Below are 22034 nucleotides of genomic sequence, written 5' to 3'. Positions count from 1 at the left end.
TGCATTGAGATAATAATCATTTGGAATGGTTACATTAATTATGAATTCATTTCTTTTCAGTTGATACATATAGCAATGTCTAGCTTAATGGCCTTATCTTTTATGTACATAGCCACCTGTATGTAGTTGTTACAGAATACTATAATCTTTCTATAGTGTCTCCATAGCTGAATGTTAAAGCTTACAATGGCCATTTGTTTGTAAGCCAACTATTTAATATCGATTTATGAGAAATCCTTGGTTTTGCTCAGCTATTATCTTCTTATCAAATTGAAGTTTACCATTCTTGATGCATTAGAGTAAAGCTTTCTTTTTTATGTATTCTGTATAAGGATCATCCATGAACTCTCCTGGTCTCCTATATTGTTGCTATCCTTGTTTTCTTCTCCTTATTTAATTTTTGTGTATTCTGCTTTTCTTTTTTGCAATCCAGGTTTGCTACTTCAACATCAGCTTCACAGTATTCTCTATGTTAGATTTCAGCAAACTTTGTGATTGCGATTTATTGCTATATATATATATATATATATATATATATATATATGTGTGTGTGTGTGTGTATTCTGAATGATCCCTAGTTATTCCCATTGTCATATCTGTGGACCATGTGTATGTACTGTCTCCTATTCCGGCTGGGTATACATGGATGATATTAATGAGGCCTAGATCTTTTTCAGGGAAGATATATACTGTTCATTTATTTGTTAGTGTATATTAACTGTATTAAGCTATCAATTTTCTGGTGTTAGTATGGAGTCTATTAATGTTAAATTGTGACTGTCAATAAGTGTTTGACGCTTTTTTCTTAAATAAAAACAACTTGAAAATGTCGATCTGCAAATCGAACTGAAATAAGTTAACACTTGATACCAATACGACTGTGTGTCTGTATGTGTGATTTTAAATGAGCTGTTTGAGAAAATGTTGACCCACAGATGTCACAAGAATAAGGTTTCTCACCAGTGTGTGTACGTATGTGCCTTTTTAAAGAAGAATTCTCTGAAAACGATGTGGAACACACTTCACAGGAATAAGGTTTCTCCCCAGTGTGTGTCCGAATGTGTGACTTTAAATTACGATTTAGTGAAAATGCTGAGCCACAAACTTTACAAGAAAATGGTTTATCTCCAGTGTGTGTAAACATGTGCCTTTTTACAGCAGACTTTCTTGAAAACGATAAACCACAAACTTCGCAAGAATAAGGTTTCTCTCCAGAGTGTGTAAACATGTGTGTCTTTAAATTACAATTCAGTGAAAATGTTGATTGGCAGATTTTACAAGAATATGGTTTCTCTCCAGTGTGTGTACGCATGTGACTTTTTAAAGAAAAAATGTGTGAAAACGATAATGCACACACTTCACAGGTATACGGTTTCTCTCCAGTGTGTGTCCGCAGGTGTAATTTTAAAGTTACATTTAGTGCAAATGTTGAGCCACAGAATTCACAGGAATAAGGTTTATCTCCAGTGTGTGTCCGCATGTGGCTTTTTAAAGTAGAATACTCTGAAAATGCCGATGCACACATTTCACAAGCATAAGGTTTCTCTCCAGTGTGTGTTCGCACATGTGATTTTAAATTCACTGTTTGAGAAAATGCTGCCCCACAGATTTCACAAGAATATGATTTCTCTCCAGTATGTGTTCGTATGTGCCGTTTTAGAGAAGAATTATCTGAAAACGATGATCCACACATTTCACACGAGTACAGTTTCTCTTGAGTGTGTGTTCGCATGTGTGATTTTAAATGAGCTTTTTGTGAAAATGTTGATACGCAGATTTCACAAGAATATGGTTTCTCACCAGTGTGTATCTGCATGTGGCGTTTTAGAGAAGAATTCTGTGAAAATGCTGAGCCACACACTTCACATGAAAAAGGTTTGTTTCCAGTGCTTGTTTGCATGTGGGGTTTTTAATATAAATTTTTGTGTAGATGTTGTCCCGTAAATCTCAGACAAATAAAGTTTTTCCTCAGTGTATTTTTTCATGTGTAGTTTTCAATTATAACATTTTGCTGACAAGCAAGTTCACCAAATAAACTGTACTCTAGTGTTTACTTGTTTATTTCATACTAAATATGAATTGTTCTTAATTCTTATTCATATACTTGGAACTTTTTACCTCCAAAATGTAATCGGCCTTGAAAAATCTAACAGATGTATATATTGAATCATAGGAAGATCCCTTTAGGCACATGGATTGTTTGTGAAAAGATGTAGCCATACATCTCAGAATAATGAAATATATTTCACTGTTTTAGTCTGAATAAAATGACTCAGGTGTATAATCTGTGAATGAGAAAGAAATGTTAAACACATATTGCAATAAAAATGTAACTAAAATTTGCATTAAAATGAAAATAAACTGATATTTTTTCTGACTTAAAAATAAAAAAAATGATTTTACTGCTTTTATCTGTAGTTACAGGTGAACAGCCTTGGAATACTTTGTAGTAAAAAAAAAATCGTGCAAACCTTGTACCACTGGCAACGCCCGCTTCAGAGAGTGAAAGAAGAAAGAAGAAGAAGAGAATGGCCACTGCGTCTATTTATAGACTAGAGATCATTGGAAGAGTATGCAAATAACTTTGGACGGTTTTGTCCTATAAAAAGCCTGTATTTGGGAGAGAGGGTGTCTTTTTTGTTGGGCAGAAGCAATTGCTGTCAGAAGTGCATTGGACTGCAGGATTGAAGAGTGAAGATTGAGTTGTGGGGTCATTGTATTTAACCACAAGCTATTTCAGCCAAGAACAGATCATGGAATCTGGGATGTTGAGATTGGGAAAAGATGTGATACCACCTTTTAGTGGAGAAGGTGATGTAGTCGGATGGATAAAGAAAGTAAAACTGGTGGCTAAGCTTCAACATGTGCCAGACCTTGCCAGTTTTATTCCACTTTTTTTGCAGGGAGATGCACTAGCTCTCTATCTTGAGATGAATAATGCAGAACAAGAAGATGCAGAACTGATAGAGATGAGACTCGTGACCGCCTTCACTGAGGAGCCTTTTGAGGCATACGAAAAACTGCAACGATTCAAGTGGACAGGAGAATCGGTGGATGTTTATGCTAATAAAGTCAAAAGATTGGCTGGACTGGCGGGATATCTGGGAAGAGGGCTGGAACATACAGCCAAACTGGCATTCATAACTGGATTCCCAGATGATGTATCTGTGGCATTACAGCAGCTACCGAACATAGAGAGAATGGATGTCAGCAAACTGATACCGACTGCATGGCTTTTAGTCAGCAAAAGGGTCGTAGAAACTCGGACATTGGCCGCAAGTGCGCAAACTAATGAGACTAATAAGGGAAAGAAAGAATCAAGCCTTCAGTGCTTTAGATGTCAAGGACCGCACCTAAAAAAAGATTGCACAGAGATCCCTAGGGCCAGGGCAACATGCTACAATTGTGGAAAATTTGGCCATATTACGAGATATTGTCCTCAGATTCAGGTAAACGGGCAAGGGGGAGCTTCTGCACCGCAAGCTACCCTAGCAATGAAATGAAGGCGCGATACTGGCCTCTTCCTATAATAGAAGTAGAGGTGAATGATTCTGTAATGACTGCACTTGTCGATACCGGGTGCACCACTACTTTAATCAATTCCAAACTTTTGAAGGGATATGGAAGGAGCGGTACAGTGAAAGCAGTTGATGGGAGGAATATAGAATGTAAAGGAGCCAGACAAGTGGAGATAAAAGTCTGTGGAATGCACGTAAAGGTGAGGGCAATCTTGATGAATCACATCGTTGATGGGATCGACGTCATAATTGGAATGGACGTGATTAATGAGCTGGGAGGTGTAACTATAAAGAAAGCCAAAGTGAAGTTTGGAGATATACAATGTGCCGTGGCTGCCCATCAGCTGAATGTTTGCAAAATCGAGGATAAAGACTTTGAAGCAAACTTCGATGGAGATAAATGGACAGTAAGATGGACATGGAAGGGAGAGCCTCCAGTATTGCAGAACAAAGTCCAATATTATAAAAACTCTCTGGAAGGCGATAAGAAATTAGAATTCGAGAAAGAGGTGGAAAGATGGATATCGGATGGTATTCTGTTACCATGGAAAGGAAAAAGAAAAGGCGTGTTGCCATTGATGGCAGTATTTCAGGCCACAAAAGGGAAAGTTAGGCCAGTGTTCGACTTTCGTGAGTTGAACCGTTTTGTGGCGTGTCATACAGGGAGCGACATAATAGATGTGTGTGATGAAAAGATAAGAAAGTGGAGACAGTTGGTAGGAGGGACCGCAATAGTGGACCTTAAGTCTGCCTACCTGCAACTACATGTGGCAAAGGAACTATGGCAGTACCAGCTGGTCTGTTATAAAGGAAAAACCTATTGCCTAACACGATTAGGATTCGGACTTAATGTCGCACCAAAGATTATGGCAACCATTTTAAAAATAGTATTAAAGAAAGGAAGTAGGACGAAAGAGGCCACTGATTCATACATTGATGATATAATGGTAGACGTAACGAAAATATCGACACAGGAAGTTGTGGAACATTTCAAGGGGTTTGGATTAGCAGCAAAATCTCCAGAATCCCTGGACGGAGGAGCAGCACTGAGCCTTAAGCTTATGAAAAATAAGATGGGTGCACTAATGTTCAGGAGAGGCAACGAGATCCCAGAGATGGGAGGAGAAATTAGTAGGCAGGAGCTATTTTCGATCTGTGGTAAATTATTGGGGCACTATCCAATTGCTGGATGGCTGCGATTAGCATGCAGTTATGTGAAAAGAAGAGCAAATGAAGTGGATTGGGAAGAAAAAGTTGATTGCAGAACCATGAAAGTGATGCAGGAGGTTCTAGCTGAGGTGAAAAAAGAAGACCCTGTTAATGGCGCTTGGCACATACCTGAAGTGAGCACAGGAGTTGTGTGGTGTGATGCAAGCAATGTTGCAACTGGCGTGATTGTCGAGATTGGCGGTGTGGTGGCGGAAGATGCAACTTGGCTGAGGAAAAGTGATGACTTTAATCACATTAACATAGCTGAATTAGATGCTGTTCTAAAGGGTGTCAATTTAGCTATCAAATGGAGACTGACAAATATTGAAATAAGAACTGATTCAGCCACTGTACTCAGTTGGGTGAACTCTACTGTGGAGGAGAGTGGCAGAATACGAACAAAGGGTGCTGGAGAAGTGATAATAAAGCGGAGATTAGGGATGCTTAGAAAGTAGATGTCTGAATTGAAACTGCAGATAAAAGCAGTGTTTGTGCCTTCTGAAAGAAACAAGGCAGATGCGCTAACACGGATAAAAAAACAGTGGTTAATTGAGAAAGAGGAGGCGCCGATATGCTGTCTTGGAATTGGAGAAATTAAAGAGTTGCATGACATGCATCACATGGGAGTGGAGAGAACATTATATTTGGTGAGGCAAGTGGATCCGAATGTAAAACGGGAAGAAATTCAGATGATAGTAAAGAACTGTGTTCGGTGTCAATCGATCGATCCTGCCCCAAATATACATAATCCTGGGGAAATTGGAGTTTTAACAAACTGGACGAGACTAGCTATTGACATAGCACACTACCGAGGGGGAGCGTACTTATCAATAATTGATTGTGGGCCAAGTAGACTGGCGATATGGAAGGAACTGTGAGTGGAAGCCGCATCTGCAGTTGCAACTGAATTAGAAAAGGTGATGCTTGAACGAGGTCTAGTAAGGGAGGTGATAATGGACAATGGCACTTTTTCGCTCAGAAATCTTTCAGATGCTGCTAAAAAAATGGAAGATTAAAAGTTATTACAGGGCAGCCTACAGACCTGGAGGAAATGGCATTGTGGAGCGACATCATCGGACCGTGAAAGCAATAGCTGAGAGAGGAAGAATATCGCCTGAAGAGGCCACATTTTGGTACAACATGTCCCCTAAGGTCGGGCAAAGAAATGACACAGTACCACATAGAGCAATCTTTAATTACGAATGGAGACATCCTAGAGACATGTCACCGGAAATTAATGATCAAGGACCAGCCAGAATCCAAATAGGAGAAGTTTGGGTGAAACCGCCTAATGCCTGATGCACAACGCAGTGCGGAAGAGGAGTGATAACAGGAGTGCAATCCCCAAACAACTTAAGTGTCAATGGAATGCCACGACATGTTTTGGATTTAAGGCGTGTGGTCCATTTAGGTGATGAGGATGGTGGTACTGAGTCAGGGAGTGATGAAGATGAACCGGTGCCGATGCAGAGACTGCAAAGAGAACGCAATGTGCCGATCTGGACATGGGATTATGAGATGTGAATGATCTTTAATGATCATGGGGGCGTGTAGTAAAAAAAAAAAAAAAATCGTGCAAACCTTTTACCACTGGCAACGCCCGCTTCAGAGAGTGAAAGAAGAAAGAAGAAGAGAATGGCCACTGCGTCTATTTATAGACTAGAGATCATGGGAAGAGTATGCAAATAACTTTGGATGGTTTTGTCCTATAAAAAGCCTGTATTTGGGAGAGAGGGTGTCTTTTTTGTTGGGCAGAAGCAATTGCTGTCAGAAGTGCATTGGACTGCAGGATTGAAGAGTGAAGATTGAGTTGTGGGGTCATTGTATTTAACCACATACTTGAATTTTTTAAAATGTTATACTTGATGGTAACTTTAAAGTAATTTCCCCAAGTATAATCGCCTTTAATTCTCAGTTGAATAAGTACTGGTAATAGCTCTAAATTTATATTTTAGTTTAATTACATTGTTAAAAAATATTTCTTATATTTAAGACTCTCTGTGATGAGGATTCTTGAATTGTATTCTTTGGAGTTCTCCTCTCATCTTGGATTTCATTTTTAGAATATTTGCGTCAATGCAACCGCCAATTTTTTTCGAATTCATCTAGTCAAAGTCATGCTTTTCAAATGAAACCCTTGATTAAATTCAGGAAGGTAGCTGGCGCTTTCCAGTTACAATGTCAGGATTGTAGTCATAAGTAATTTGAATTTTTATCCTTAGAATCACCACTACTGAGGATCGAACATCCAAACTTCAAAAGATTATTACTTAAAACTAATTATTACTTAACACATGTATCCATTCTATCAGTTGCATAATTTGGTTACTAAAGATTCTTACACGGTCATAGTCGACAGAATTCAATCAGGCTACCTCCATGGACTAAATAATTATGTTAAAAATTTCATTCAAGATTCCGAAGTTTTATAAAGATTCCCAAGTTCAACAAGACAGACCTAAAGTAGACTGAAGATTATACCGACACAAATGTTGTGCGAATACAACTGTAAAGTTGAATGTAATAATCAAAGAAGCAAACGCCAACGTGTGTGCCTTGTGTGGCTAAAATACTTACCTTAAGGCGGGATCTGAGAGAGAGAGAAATTAAAGATGGCAGCTGTGGTTTTATAAGGTGTGGTCTCATGGAATCGCACGAGATCACACCACCAATGCACAGATATGCAAATGAAATGCAGTCAGTAAAAAAAACGTCTGGTGGCAGAGGTGAGGGGGCAGCATGTGTTGGAAATTGAGAAAGTTGCGAGGAAGAAATACAGTGAAAAATTCTATCTGTAAACTTTTGTTTTTTTTCTTTTTTCTCTCAAAATATCAGCCCATTTAACTGCAAGCTATTTCGGCAAAATGGGGGACAAGTTTGACCTTAAATTAATACCAGAATTTGATGGTTCGATCCTAATACTTGAGTGGGTGGAGTAGGTGGAACAGCATTGCCTGTTGTCTAGCATGAAGAGCATTGAGCACGTGACGTGATTTCTCTATATCTGTTTGGTGGACCTTTTGCAGTGTATCAACAGCTTAGTCCTGAGGAAAAACAGGATTATGAAAAGATCAAGGCAGCATATACAAGGCGTTGTTACAATAACAGGTCCCCTGTTCTTGTAAGTAAGTAAAAACGAGATAGGATAGTCCGAGAATTCGAACCTGGAAAGCTAGGTTTGGAATTAAGATTCAGGAAAGTTTTAAAATAAATAAGCAGATATGTTTGTTGAAAAGGAATTCGTTGTTTAGAAATGTTATTGTGAAAAAAGGAATTTGATGATTCAATTCTGTTTATGAAAATGAAATTAAAATAAGGAATTTGGAAATGAACAATAGCAAATGTTAAACATATTGAGAAATAAGTTAGACCAAAATTAGGTTAGAGAATTCTTGTTTGCAAGCATGTGTGAACAATTCACGTGAATTCAGGACACATGAGTCAGGCACATGCTCGGACATGGAAAGGACGAACACGTGAAGCATGTCTAGGCCATGGGATCAAGATGCACGTGTTGGCCATGCAATGACATCATGGCTAAGAGATGAGTTCTCAATGTAGTTGGAGTTTTGGTGAGACAAACAGACAGAGTAGAACAGAGTCGGACAGACAGAGCTGACAGCAGTAAGAAGGAATCCACCTTTGGAGGCGAAAGATTAGAAGTTGAAATCATGTAGGACTTTGAATTCCTTGATGTGAAATCATTGACCGGTCGCAGAAATAAAAGAAGCATCATCATTTTGTAACTGTCGTCTTGTGTTGTGTAATTCTACCAAAGCAAAGGTAAAGTCAATTTGTATTTATATGAACTTGTGTTCCACTCATCTGTATAATGAACTTTGGGTATGAACCCATCTAAGTAATGTGTCTCCATTATGTAATGTGTCACATCATCTAAGAAATGTATCTGCCTCTATCAAGAAATAATGACCGTCCCCCTTTATGATATAAGAACTGATAATTTTCATCTCTAAAATATACGTGTTAAGAAAATAGAAAATTCACAAAATGAATACATGTCTATCTCTCTTCTTCTACCCCCCTCTCATTGTGTATTACATGTTCCCGTCTCTGTATTAAGAAATACCCTATATCTCTCCCTAATATGAACACCCACTACATAACAGCGTTTGCTATTGACCCCGCCACTGCTTGGGAGCAATTTGAAGCAAGACCTTACCTCCAGGCGAAACTGTCAACATGTATCTGGCCGAGCTGAAAAAGTTGATGGTGTTCTTCGGTGGGCTGCCTGAACAGGCCTTGGCATGCAAATTTCTGGCAGGGCTCCCAACTGGAGCAAAGCAACTCCTGCAAGCAAGCTCAAGCATGGCTTCTTTGTCCTTTAATGACCTGGTAGAATGAGCCAGGCCCATGATGAAGAATACCTATGAGATGAGAGAACCGAGTGATGATAGACCATCTCAGAGGCCTGGTCAGCATAGTAAAATGTGTTACAGGTGCAATGGCCAGAGCCACATTGCAAGGAACTGCCAGCGGTGACTGACAGCTGTTTGCTGCTACCAGTGTAATGAGACTGGTCATATGGCCGGGGATTGTGCAGGAAACGGGGTTGGGGACAAAGTGCCAGTGTTGACCTCTCTCCAAGCAGAAAATTAGATGAGGCGCTTCTGACCATTCAGGTCTATATCAATGAGACATTGTGATCAACACTCTTCGATTCCTGGTGCTCTTGCACCATAGTGTGCATTGACCTCTGCTGCACTTGGAAGAATGCCAAGATGACCACCATCAGTGGAGAGACACAGGCATGTTGGGGGGTGGGTTCAGTGAACATTCGCACAAGAACTGGAAATTTGGCTACCCTCAAAGCACTGGTAGTGTTAGAAAAACCGTTGAGCTTTGACCTGCTTCTAGGCTATGATGCCATCAGAGCCCTAGGTGGTGTCCACTTAATGCAGACAGAGGCAGTACAGTTTCAGAAGGCTCCAGTGTGCGCTGCAATGAAGATTGACCAGCCAGACTTTATTGTCAAATTTGACCAGCATCAGAAAGCTTGGACTGCCTCATGGAAGTGGTCAGAAAACCAGAAACCAGGCAAACCGCGGAATGTAGTAGCCGAGTACCATGTGCTCAAACAAATGAGGCATGCATAAAAAGAAGAACTCCACAAATGGATCCAGGATGGCTGGTTAATTTCCTACTCCTATGGGAAACTTGGACCTCCAAAAAGCATGATCCCATTGATGGCGGTTGTTCAGCACAACAAGGCAAAGGTGAGGCTGGTGATGGACTACCGTGAACTAAATGTGCATGTTGATGCATTCACGGCAGATGCTGATGTTTGTGGCAGCAAACTACAAGATTGGCGTCAGCAAGGTTCCAATGTGTCCCTGCTGGATGTAAGAAAGGCATATCTTGATGGCATATATGTGAATGAAGACGCTATGCATGTACCACTGGATATCAGACATACTGACAGGCAAGACCAGGGTGCACACTAAGGCAGCCATTGAGATGCTGATCAGATGGAGGTTGGAGACTAAAAAAAGCTGGTAACAGAGTACAACCTGTCTGCTGACACGGTACTTGTCACTTCAAATTGCAATCTTTTTGATAGGCTCACTCAGGTGCAACAGAGATTGTATGACACCATGAAGAAGGAAGTTTCGCCAATACCATTACTATGTGCTGCCTCTAATAAGGTGGCGGATGAAATCAGGAAGATATAGAGCATCAGTGGGCACTCGAGAGTGAGACAGGCATGTTATTATGTGCAGTTGACCAATCTATCGGTACCCAAAAGTGCAGTGAAAGCAGTTGTCAAGGAATGCCAAATAAACACGATCTGGTGCCCATTAATAAGACAGGATTCCTTCAGTCTCATCCGTGAATTGGAGTCCATATTTTACGAAAAGGGGCAACCTGAAGAGATCGTCATCAACAACAACATGGCCTTCTGCAGTGGGGAGTTCAGGCATTGATCGGCAGGGAACTTGAGGGCCACATGAGTTAGGGGACACTGGGTGAAGCCTCCCAATAGCCAATGTACCACCAGCTTTCAAAGAGGACGACTCACTGGCATCTTCAGTGAGCAGGTCGTGCTAGTTGATTGTACCCTACACTATATGAGGGATATCTGACCTGCTCTAAATACAAACCAGTTGCTGAGTAGCAGTAATGGTGAATCATCAAATGATGACCAGTAAGTCCGACCTATTCCCCGTGATGGTACAACTGCAAACCCCAATAGTTCCAGCACCCCTTCTGACAGTTCCAATGAAGATGAAGATGAAGTAATCCAGCCAACCCCCCTTCGTAACAAACGATTATGTCCAAAATGCCACATGTTTGATCTTGAGACCAGAGGGGGAGGTGTAAAGTTGAATGCAATAATCAAAGAAGCAAGTGCCTACATGTCTGTGCCTTGTATGGCTATATGACTTACCTTCAGGTGGAATCTGAGAGAGAGAGAGAGAGAGATTAAAGATGGCGGCCATGGCTTTAAGATGTGGTCTTGTGGAATTGCACGAGATCACACCACCCCTCGCACACATATGTAAATGAAATGCAGTCAGTTTTTTTTTATAAAACGCCTTTTGGCAGAGGTGCGGGGAACAGACGCATACTGGAAGTTGATAGAGAAAGTAGTGGGGTTGAAATACAGTGATGAATTCTATTTGTGAACTTTTTTCTTTTTTTTCTCCCAAAATACCAGCCTATTTAACTGCAACCACCAAAGATGAGAACAGTAGACTGAATAATAAAAATTATACAAAATCAGTTTTATTTGAAAAATCCAATATGGAATCCTGAAAAATGAAATTGCAAAGAAGTATAACATAATCATGTCTCCAACAGGAGATAACACAACCATCTCTGTATTTAAAATAGAGGATAATGTAAAATCTATATATAAAAAAAGAAAAGCCACAAATTTTACTTTTTAAAAATTCTCCAGCTTATTTTTTATTTTTATTTTTTTATTACATTTTCACCCCAAAATGTAACTTAACTGCAAATTAAGTTTTTTTGCTTTTTTTTTTACAAAGGAGTAACCACTTATCAAGACCCGGGGGCCACTCAAAAATAAGGATTAATGAGTGTACAGTAGTCAATGGGAAAATATTGTAATAATCGTTAGTAGTGGAAATTTGGTAAATTGGATTACTTAAGAGGATGTCTCATCAAGACCTTGTTCATGCTGGACTTGTAGACGCCCATACTGTATCCCTTATTAAACTACAGAGTCTATTTTGAACTCTGTGAAGACAGAATAAGCTCTTTCTAGCAGGTTATGCTCAGATATGGCAACAGTATTCCATCCTTGGATGGACTTGACTTTTATACAGGTAGAAAATTGCGTCAGAGCGATAGAATGATACCACCAGTGGCGACTCGAGCATGGAGCCGTGGGACTGCAGCACCCCCAAGTTATTTCAACACAATATTAATGAGAAAATTAAAAATAATAGTTTTTTTTATTATTATTATTTTATTTTTTCTATGTGTACATTATAAAATCATTAAGTTTAATGTCGGTATCTCCAAATTCATATGAAAATAAAAATAAAACTGGCTTGGAACTGTGAAATTCACAGTTACACTTTCTTAATGAAATTCTCTTCTGCATATGCATGCTTTTAGACAGCCAAAACGGCCGCTAAGGAACTGTCACTTCTCGCAACTCCGTGTTTTTTAAATACACACACTTTTAGCATTGCGATTTAAGTCAGTAGCAGATGGAAATATATAATATGCAGAACCTGTTTTTTTTTTTCATTAAGAGTATTCGGGGATTTAGTAGTGAAGCTAATATGTGACTAAGGGTAAAAATCAAACATACAATAAATAAATCTTACCATAAAAATAAAGTTACTTTTCCATCTAACTGCCTTTTTGTTTGTTTGTTTTAAGTAGTTTTAAATGCTATTTATTTTGCAACAACTAAACTTTACAAAATAAAAAACAAACTGTTTACATTTTTCCTAGAAGCAAACAAGCGAAGAAACATTTTATGTTGAAAATATATTTTAGTTAGAAATCTTTATAACTTGTACGTTTTAGATATAAAAAAAATAGCGTTTATTTGCCTGTGACAAGGACAATGTTAGAAGTTTTATGCTTTGAAAAGTGTTTTTTTTACACAAGGTTTTTTTAAATTAAAATGTGTTTGTAAGTAAAAAAAAAGAAACAGTTTTTATAATTATGCATTTTTAAAGTTTACATTGAATTTGTTAGTAGATGAAGCACTGGGGCAAATAATACGCATTAAAAAAAAGTAATTAGAAATTCTTCTGGACTGGGACAATTTTAATTTTTTGTTTTCTTTGGGGAGAAAGCTACATTAAAATTCGATGTTTTATAATATGACACCCTTTTTCTTATAATAAATCTCCACTTCATGTCGATCTTTACCGGCATGGGAAGGTCAGTAAATGGCCAAGTTTGTTTGTTCTTCTATATATATAAAAGCGAAAATGTATGTATGTATGTATGTATGTATGTATGTTTGTGTATATGTTTGGATGTCTGCTAAAAACTTTCGACAGACAGAACAAAAATTCACAAATTTGGTCTCAAATGAAAGCCCCACCTTCCGGACGACACATATCGAAAAATTGGCCCAAAAGGACCATCAGAAGTGGGTTAGCTGATCGATTTTTTGCAGGGGGGGGGCCGAAAAAAGTGACATTTTAATGTTAAACATGGCATATTTTTAAATCGATTTATAAGTGCCCCCTAAAAAACGGGCCCCAACTCTTCTACATAAAGTGTACACGGGGCCCGTTTATTTTGGGTGACATTGTATTTAAAAACCGCTGAGTCATGTCACGTGATCTTGACGTCAGCAAGCTGTAATGGCAGTCTGTATATAAAAACATATTAGTAACATATCCAAGAATTATGAAAAATGATGAAATGTTAGTTATTTGATGTGTATGGTTGTAATGAAATAGACACCCTAGACAACGTCGCATGGTTGTTATTTTAGTAAGAGAGGGGCGATTATGTGTGTTAAATCATGGAAAATGATTGTCGAAATTAGTAACATGTCCAAGAATTATGAAAAATGATAAAATGTGAGTTATTTGATTGGTGTGTTTATCATGAAATAACTATGAAATAACCAGAGACAATGTCTCAAAGTTATTATTTTAGCAAGAGGAGAGGGGATTATGTGGGTTAAATCATGAAAAACGATTGTCGAAATTAGTAACATATCCAAGAACTATGAAAAGTTATTAAATGTAAGTTATTTGATTGGTGTGTTTATAATGAAATAAACAGACCAGATATTGTCTCAAAGTTAGTATTTTAGTAAGAGGGGGTCGATTATGTGGGTTAAATCATAAATAATGATTGTCGAAATTAGTAACATATCCAAGAATTATGAAAAATGATTAAATGTGAGTTATTTGATTGGTGTGTTCGTAATGAAATTGACAGGCTAGAAGAAGTATACAAAGTTGTTATTTTTGTAAGTGGAAGGGGATCGTGTCGGTTAAAGAGGGGGCGATTATTTGGGTTACTTCATTAAAAATAATTGTCGAAATTAGTAACATATCCAAGAATTATGAAAAATGGTCAAATGTGAGTAACTTCATAGGTGTGTTTGTAATGAAAAAAACAGCCATACAATGTCTGAAAGTTATTATTTTAGTGATAGGAGGTGGCGGTAATGTGGATTAACTCATGAAACATTATTGTCGAAATTAGTAACATATCCAAGAATTATGAAAAATGAAGTTTTAGTTATTTGATTGGAGTATTTATAATGAAATAAACAGCCCAGTCAATTTAGCAAATTTATGATTTTAGTAAGAATTGGGCGATTAGATGTGCACACTCATTAAATTTGATTGTCGAAATTCATAACATATTCAATCGGAACACGTTACCGAAGTGCTCACAGATAGCCACCCATGTGTACAAGCATATAAGAAACTCCAACATAGTGCATTCTCTGCGAGCTCTAGAGTCACAATGTTCCTGAGTGTTATCTCTCGATATTCTGTTAAATTATCCCATATACCAGGGAAAAATAATATATCAGATTATGCTAGTCGGAACACTATTCATTGCAAGGAAAAATGCCAAATTTGTAAATTTATCAACGCCCTAGAGACATCAGTAATTTGAGAAATCACTGTAAAAGATATATTAGCTGGTCATTGTCCGATTCCATACATGACTCGTAACGCATGGATCCAGGCTTAACAAGAGTGTCCGGATTTACAACAAGTGTATAGACTATTACACGATAGCAGAACTACATCTAAGAAGAAGAAAGGTTTAACCACTATTAAAAGGTATTTACAACATTGTAAACTCTCAGCAACCCCGGCAGATGGGTTAATCATAGTTACACAGGAGGAAGCCTTGCACCCAGCTAGGCAGAGAATCGTCATTCCCCAAGGAGTATTAGATGAACTTTTAGTCGCTCTACACTTACAACTTCACCATGCCAGTAAACACCAGTTAAAGTAGATTTTTAATATGGGATTCTATGAACTGGATGTGGACAAGGCCATCAGTCGTACCATAGATAGTTGCCACACCTGCATGTCACTACAGCAGATACCAAGCCAATTCAAGAAACAATCCTCAACAAAACCACCAGATAAAATTGGGAGCTGGTACGCTGGTGATGTTGTAAAATGTGAAGGACAACTAGTATTATTGGTTCGAGAAAATGTTTCTGCCCTAACACATGCAACATTACTATTATCAGAAAGCAGCCAATCTCTAAAAGATGGTTTAATCACAACCATATCGAGGTTCTGTCCTCCGTCGGGTGATGAAGTAAAGATCAGGGTTGACGGCGCTTCTGGATTTCAAGCCCTACTCACAGACAGTTTACTGGGATCATTCCGTATTAAAATAGAGATTGGAGAGATAAAGAACTGTAATAAAAATCCAATTAGTGAACACTCAGTATCAGAATTTCATACTGAATTCTGCAAATTAAAACCGTCTGGTGGTAAGATAACAGATACTGAGTTGGCCGTGATAATATCTAATATGTATAGTAGAGTTAGAGAAAACGGTTACTTTTCTCTAGAAGTTTGGACAATGAGAGACCAAACCACTGGAGAGAAACTACCGATAGAAGGAAGATGAAGACCTGATTAAAGAAAAATACCAAAATAGGTTAAAAAGTCACGAGGCATCAGCTAAATATAAAGGCCGAGGCAAAACTACTGAGATAAAGATCGACGTCAAAGTTGGGGAGATTGTCTATCTATAACAAGATAGGGTGAAAACTAACGCCTGTAGTAAATATATGGTGATGGAAGTTGGAGATCAGTATTATACTGTGCAGAAATTTACGGATAGACAGTTTAGGGGGAAAAGATATAAAGTGAAGAAATGTGATATTATCAAAGTTGAACAACACCCTAACCATTCCACCACCGATCAAAACGGAAGTCAAAATAAAATAAATATCCCTAAATATATTGAACCCAATTCATTATTCAATGAACAATCAGACTCTACTAAACATAGAGACACACAAAGCATGCAAGATGACAGTACAAACTGTATGGACCCGATAGAAGAAAGCCCCCAGAGTATAGTTCCTGATGAAATTAGTGATCTGTGTCGGTCTTCATGAATCCGAAAACGTTCAAGATTTTTAGAAGAGAACTATGTGATGTATAGTAAATCTGATTAAGTTCTATTCAGAAATCATGCTCACACAACTTGGGGGGGGGGGGAAGAAAATGGAGAAATAAGGACTCTGTCACTGCTTAGTGATCATTCGGCCTAGGAATATGTATCCTGCTGAGATGCTCTCCGGTTACATATGAACTACATACTTATATGAGGCCGTCAACACTACCAACGGGCAGTGTTTTATTCAAGTCGCTAACTATTCAGCGCTTTGTCTCTGACAGGATCGTTTTCTCACGTGGATTATTGTTGTTATCTGCTTTTCCCAGAAAAGGCACCTTAAAGCCACACACGCAGGACTTTTCAAACAGGATGCTATAATCGAAATTACAGGCCTTTTAAAACAAGATGCTATAATCGAAAGGTGTGATATGCATAGTGTCTTCGCATAAAAAAGTACTTCTGCATTTACTGATCTGTTTTTCCATGAATGTTACCTTGGCATATTTCAGCAGACTGTCGGAGTATAGTAAAAACGCTCAGACAATGTGTAGTGAAGTAGAAAAAAAAAAGAAATAAAAAAAAATATATAAGACACAGCTGTTCCTTCCAAAAGGTCGAGCTCTTCAACGTCCAAAAATAATTCACCATCACAAAAAGAATTCGCCGTCACTTCTTCCAACCGTCGTTTCACTCTCTGCGCTCTTCACCCTGCTTAAAAAAAGTACCGTTTATATGCTGCCCATTTCTCCACTTATGCAAATTGACTATCAACCAGAGCCATCTAGTTTTCCATTTCTCCAAACAGCCAATTTGCAAAGGGGGACAACTCAAACCACACACAGAGCTATCTAGTTTTCCATTTCTCCAAACAGCCAATTTGCAAAGGGGGACAACTCAAACCACACAATGAAAAATTGATTGCCCATACAACATTTCAAATGCACTGTGTGTTTAGCCAATGAAAATCTCAGCAGACGACAGTCAGTAAATTGGAAGAAAATATTAACTTTAACTGCATAACTAAATTAAAGCCTTGCGAAATTCAAAGACATTGGAACATGCCTTTTTAATCTAACATGCATTTAAGCAAACCGTACACACATCCATACTTTTAAACAATGAATCAGTTGTTGTCCTTGTGGTAATCTCCGCTTTGCTCAACAAGTGGCACTCTCCATTTCCTCTTCCATTTTTTCTCTCTCTCTTCTTTCTCTTCCCACTCGAGACATTGAGCTGACAACATGTGTTTTCCTACAATTCAAACCTCAAATGTGAGTCGCACGCAAATAACGTCCATATCTCGACAGGGCATTACCTTTCTCTAGTAAAGAATGAAACTCATATAAACAAACTCTTACACACACAGTGAACTTCCAACATATGCTTCGACGAACTCTTGCATACGTTCACGCACACATACATGCAACAAATGTTTATCTACATGCATGCTAGTTTAATAAACACACAAACACTCTGTAACGTTCATAACCTTTCTATGTAAATAAATATTCCTTGTACTTATGTAAATATATGATCCTGTTTCAGCATGCTTCGTTTCAATGTCTTAAATGTACTCGTAACATGTGCCCTTATTGTTGATTGTTTTTCATCATGCTGTACGATCTGCAAACGACAACCTCCAACTATCCGGCTTATGGAACACACAGCCTATTCCAGTAACCGGTTTATATTCAGCCTACAAAGAGGGGATCCACCTCTACAACCGGTATATAAAGTACGAAACAGTTCCTCCACAAACTGGTAAATCCCAACATTAAAACTATCCGACATTCGTCATTCACTAAAATCATGATTTTTACAGTGATTTCATTTACACATCAACAATTAAAAATTCTCCTCGACGAGTACAATAAAAAACATAAATAAATAAATAAAAGAAAAAGAAAATAAGAAATATCCCTTTTTTCCAACATGTCGCCAACTAGTCAATACTCAACACATGTATGTAGCAAAAATGTTGTCAACCTCACGCACACCGATAGACACACACACACACCACAATTTTTTTCGCCACGTGTGCAGAAAAAAAGGTAAAAAAATAACATTTTGTACAACCCTCGATCTTTTTCTTCGCTGTCTATATAAATAATTATATTTTTTCCGCCATGTGTGCATATATATATAAAAAATTATTCAGCTTAGGAATTTCATAATGGTGAATGTATAGCAACAAGCCCACCAGAAAAATTCAAATAGTGATTCTCACGCTGTTTTAACTTCAATTTTCATCATAAAATGGAAGGAGCAAGTGACAATAAGCCTCCAAGTGACTTTAAAAAAAGAGTAATAATTTCATCTCCATCCAAAGGGAACAAGAATTGCCATATACACACACTTGACTTGCATTGTCTTGTCAAAAAACCATCTCAACAACACTGAGTTTTTTATATTTCATATCGATTAAAGTAAGTCAAGCTCAACTTATGGCATATCAACCCTCAGCAACACCTTATGGCATATCAACTCGTTCTGACATTAACTCACAAAACACTGTAAACTTCTAGATCTCACAACGACTCACCTCACTGAAGTTCCCCAGCTAACGAGTAAGCTGCATCATGCACACTAAGACACTCATTCCTGGGCGTTAAGATCTGTACCGTCCCACTGGTTAAGCCGATCATCTGAACAACGCCAACAGTTCTCTATGGACGGACTGATTTCCTTGCAGACCCACTTGTTACCATAAGCATGTAATCGACACATTCACGACCAATGTGAATCAACTTCAAACCATTGTGCTAACCCTTACGCATGCTTCATAGACTCCGTGGCAATACAGTCTATGACCGCAACACTCACACTGAAACTCACATCGTTCCTGTGACTGTTTTCACAGTTACACACCTTTTGAACTGTCATTGTGATATTTTCCTATCGTAAACCTTTTTACTCCTCTAGTCTTCGACTAACTGGTGGGAGAGTATTATAGGAACATGCCTTTTTAATCATTTAAGCACACACATCCATGCATGCACTAGATGAGTAGCACACCTTTCCTTAGTCGATGAGGTATGGGTGAAGAAACTGATGAGGGTTGATTACACACGGCACTGACAATCTTGATGAAGTCTGAGTGTGGCCTCCAAGTTCCATACAAGTTCCACTAAAGAATGCTGAGCGTTCTTTTTCACAACATGAGCATGGATAATCAAAATTCTGATTTTGAACTTAATACAGCTGCTGACAGTTTCTTCTATTTATGTCACAATGTGCACTGTTCAGACTATTCTCACTTGCGCAAAAACTAAAAGGTTCAATTTCAAAAAGTATTTGTACAAATACTCAAACAGCTGTAATTTAAACCTGCTTAACATGCATTCCTCTCCCCCACAAGTTCGCAAGGAATTTCGGGTGAGTGACGTGAAAAAGAATGCTGTTCACTCTACACTCTGAAACAATAGAGAAGAGGGTTGGTGAGCTTATGTCCTAGGTGATCAGAGGAGACATTTACATTAACTATCTCCCCCACCCACGTCGAGTTTTTGTGGGCACGACAAAAAAATTCTGTACAAAAGTCCTCTGAAGCTATATACACTGTACAATGTTGACTGGTGATGAAATCACTAGTCTTGGTTGCGCCGAGGCCACAACCTACTCGCTGGTGCAGTTTCTGAAGCACCAGGAGTGTTGTGTGGCATCAGTCGGCTCAAGGCCCCGGGGCCTTCTTGGCAATTGCATGCATGTTCTTAGGAGTGATGTCGTTTCCAGCTCCATCGTTCTTGGGAGTGGTCGCATGTGCGACTGGTGTGGAGTTCTCGGGAGTGCCAGAATCTCTAGCTGGGTCAGAAGCATGAGAAGTAGTTGGAAGGATCTCAGAAGGGCTCGATGGCATGTCATAAAAATTTTTATCGCCAGACTTACATATGAGACTATCTGTTGGATTACCAGCATGAACTTCTGGCAGGGTGGGAGGAGAGTCCTCTGGTGCCCCTGGTAGGGTGCTGACAGAGGTGTCTTCCGGCAGCCTGGTGACTGGTAAGAAGGACTCTATCACGTCTTCGCTAGTTATGGTCCTGAAAGGCTTGAATTTCTGAAGGTGTTGTTGGTTTCTGAGCGTGAGTCTCCCAGAACCATCTATCTTGACCACATATTGGTGAAATTATCTCACCTACACAATGGTGCCTGTTTGTTCCCAGCATTTAGGGTGATTTCCAGTAAGGTTTTGAATATACACGTGATCCCCCACGCTTAGAGGAGGCAAAGATCTTGTATGCTCGCTCCACTTTTCATGCTCAAGTGAATGATGTTTTGCTAGTGCCTTCTCCCTGTTTACAAGCGTTTCAGACCATGTGGGGTGGGGGCAGTACCGACCCATTGGGATCAGGATGGGATCTCTAATGGGTCGTCCGAAAACTATAAGAGCAGGGGATGCCTTTGTCTCTAGGTCAATGGAGTTGCAGTATATTAGCATCGCCCATTGAAATTTGTCCACATTGATGGACCTGCCTGCTGAGGTGTTATCCATCAGCATTCGTTTGACAGTTTTGACTACAATTTCTGCTCTGCAGTTGGCGTGAGGGTTGGCAACAGAGGTAAGGCGATGGTGGACTCCCCATGATCGGAGGAAATCCTGAGTCTTCCCAGCAGTAAACTGGGGTCCTTCGTCGGATGTCAGCTCCTCAGGCACTCCAAAAGTCACAAAGACTTCTCTGACACGCTTGATGAGGCTATCTGTGCCATTCTCTGCTTGAAATACCATCGGCCAGTTGGAGTACCGGTCGACTACCACAACATAATCATGGTTGTTGTGTGTGAAGTAGTCGCTGGCGATCTTGTGGAACGGATACTCTGGAGGCGCAGCATTAACAGGTGGCTGCATAGCATTAGACTTTGCAATCCAATGGCAGTGGGTGCAACTGTCCCTGACACGTTGGATGTCGATGCTGATATTGGGCCAGTAAACCGAGTCAGCCGTGTGGGCACACATGAACTGACTCCCTGGTGGGCCGCATGCAGGGCCTCTAATATCTCTTGGCATAATGTTGCAGGCATAATGATGCGGTTGCTGACAAGGATCATGCTATCAACGGTGCAAAGGCTGCTGGAGATGCGGTGGTACGACCGGAGTGCAGTCCAAAGGAAATCCGTCATGAATCAGTCGGTGTAATTCCTTTAGGTCTGCATCCGAAGATGTAGTTTCACGCACCATGTCCCAGGAAACCACATTAGTGACTGCATAGAGAGTGTTAGACATGGATGCATGTATTCTATCATCCTCTCCAATATCTGCAGTATCTTCTGGGCTAGAATCATCATCTGCGCGACTGGCGGCAGCTAGTGAGTATTGGGAGGCGGCCTCAGGTTCAAGGTTCTTCTTTTCAGAGAAATGGATGACTTCAAAGTTGTAGGAGAGGGTCTTTTCCTTTAGATTCAACAGACGGCGATTGTCTATCTCCGTCAAGGAGTGGTTATTGAGTATCCGACCAATGACTTGTGGTTGGTAGCCACAGTCAAGTCACGGAATCCGCGGATGTAATACCATGTTTGGTGCAAGGCGTAGGCAACAGCGAGGGCTTCTCCTTCAATGGGTGCATACCTGGATTCTGCCACATGGGTGAAGTGACTACCCACGAGGAAGAGCTTTCAGCCCTCCTTGCAGCACACAGGTGTCCTGGTGGCACAGTCGCAGTACTTTTGCATCATGAAGTATCCGATGCCAGTGACCGACCAATTGGTTAACAAAGAGGTTTGGCGGGATGGCTG

General features: G+C 39.4%; 2 protein-coding genes across 3 annotated transcripts in view; both read right to left on the bottom strand.

The window, feature by feature from the left end:
* LOC145295815 (general transcription factor II-I repeat domain-containing protein 2B-like) overlaps positions 1–22034 on the bottom strand; it is a 69616-nt gene that overhangs the window by 31444 nt on the left and 16138 nt on the right. The window contains exon 2 of one of the 2 annotated variants that reach the window (XM_080141499.1): positions 507–2285. The exons of the other annotated variant lie outside the window; for it this stretch is intronic. Within the exon in view, the coding sequence (XP_079997625.1) occupies positions 857–1900 (1044 nt within the window). The 5' untranslated portion in view covers positions 1901–2285 and the 3' untranslated portion in view covers positions 507–856. Of the gene's footprint in view, positions 1–506; positions 2286–22034 lie in introns of those variants that run through there. 2 annotated transcript variants of the gene reach the window in all.
* LOC145296285 (uncharacterized) lies at positions 20440–21309 on the bottom strand. The gene has a single exon (XM_080142483.1). The coding sequence runs from the start codon at positions 21307–21309 to the stop codon at positions 20440–20442; it is 870 nt and encodes a 289-aa protein (XP_079998609.1).

This window comes from Euprymna scolopes, chromosome 16 (assembly GCF_053919585.1).
Source record: "Euprymna scolopes isolate OS-2025 chromosome 16, ASM5391958v1, whole genome shotgun sequence".
Lineage (NCBI taxonomy): Eukaryota > Metazoa > Mollusca > Cephalopoda > Sepiida > Sepiolidae > Euprymna > Euprymna scolopes.
This window is presented reverse-complemented; position numbering and strand designations above follow the sequence as displayed.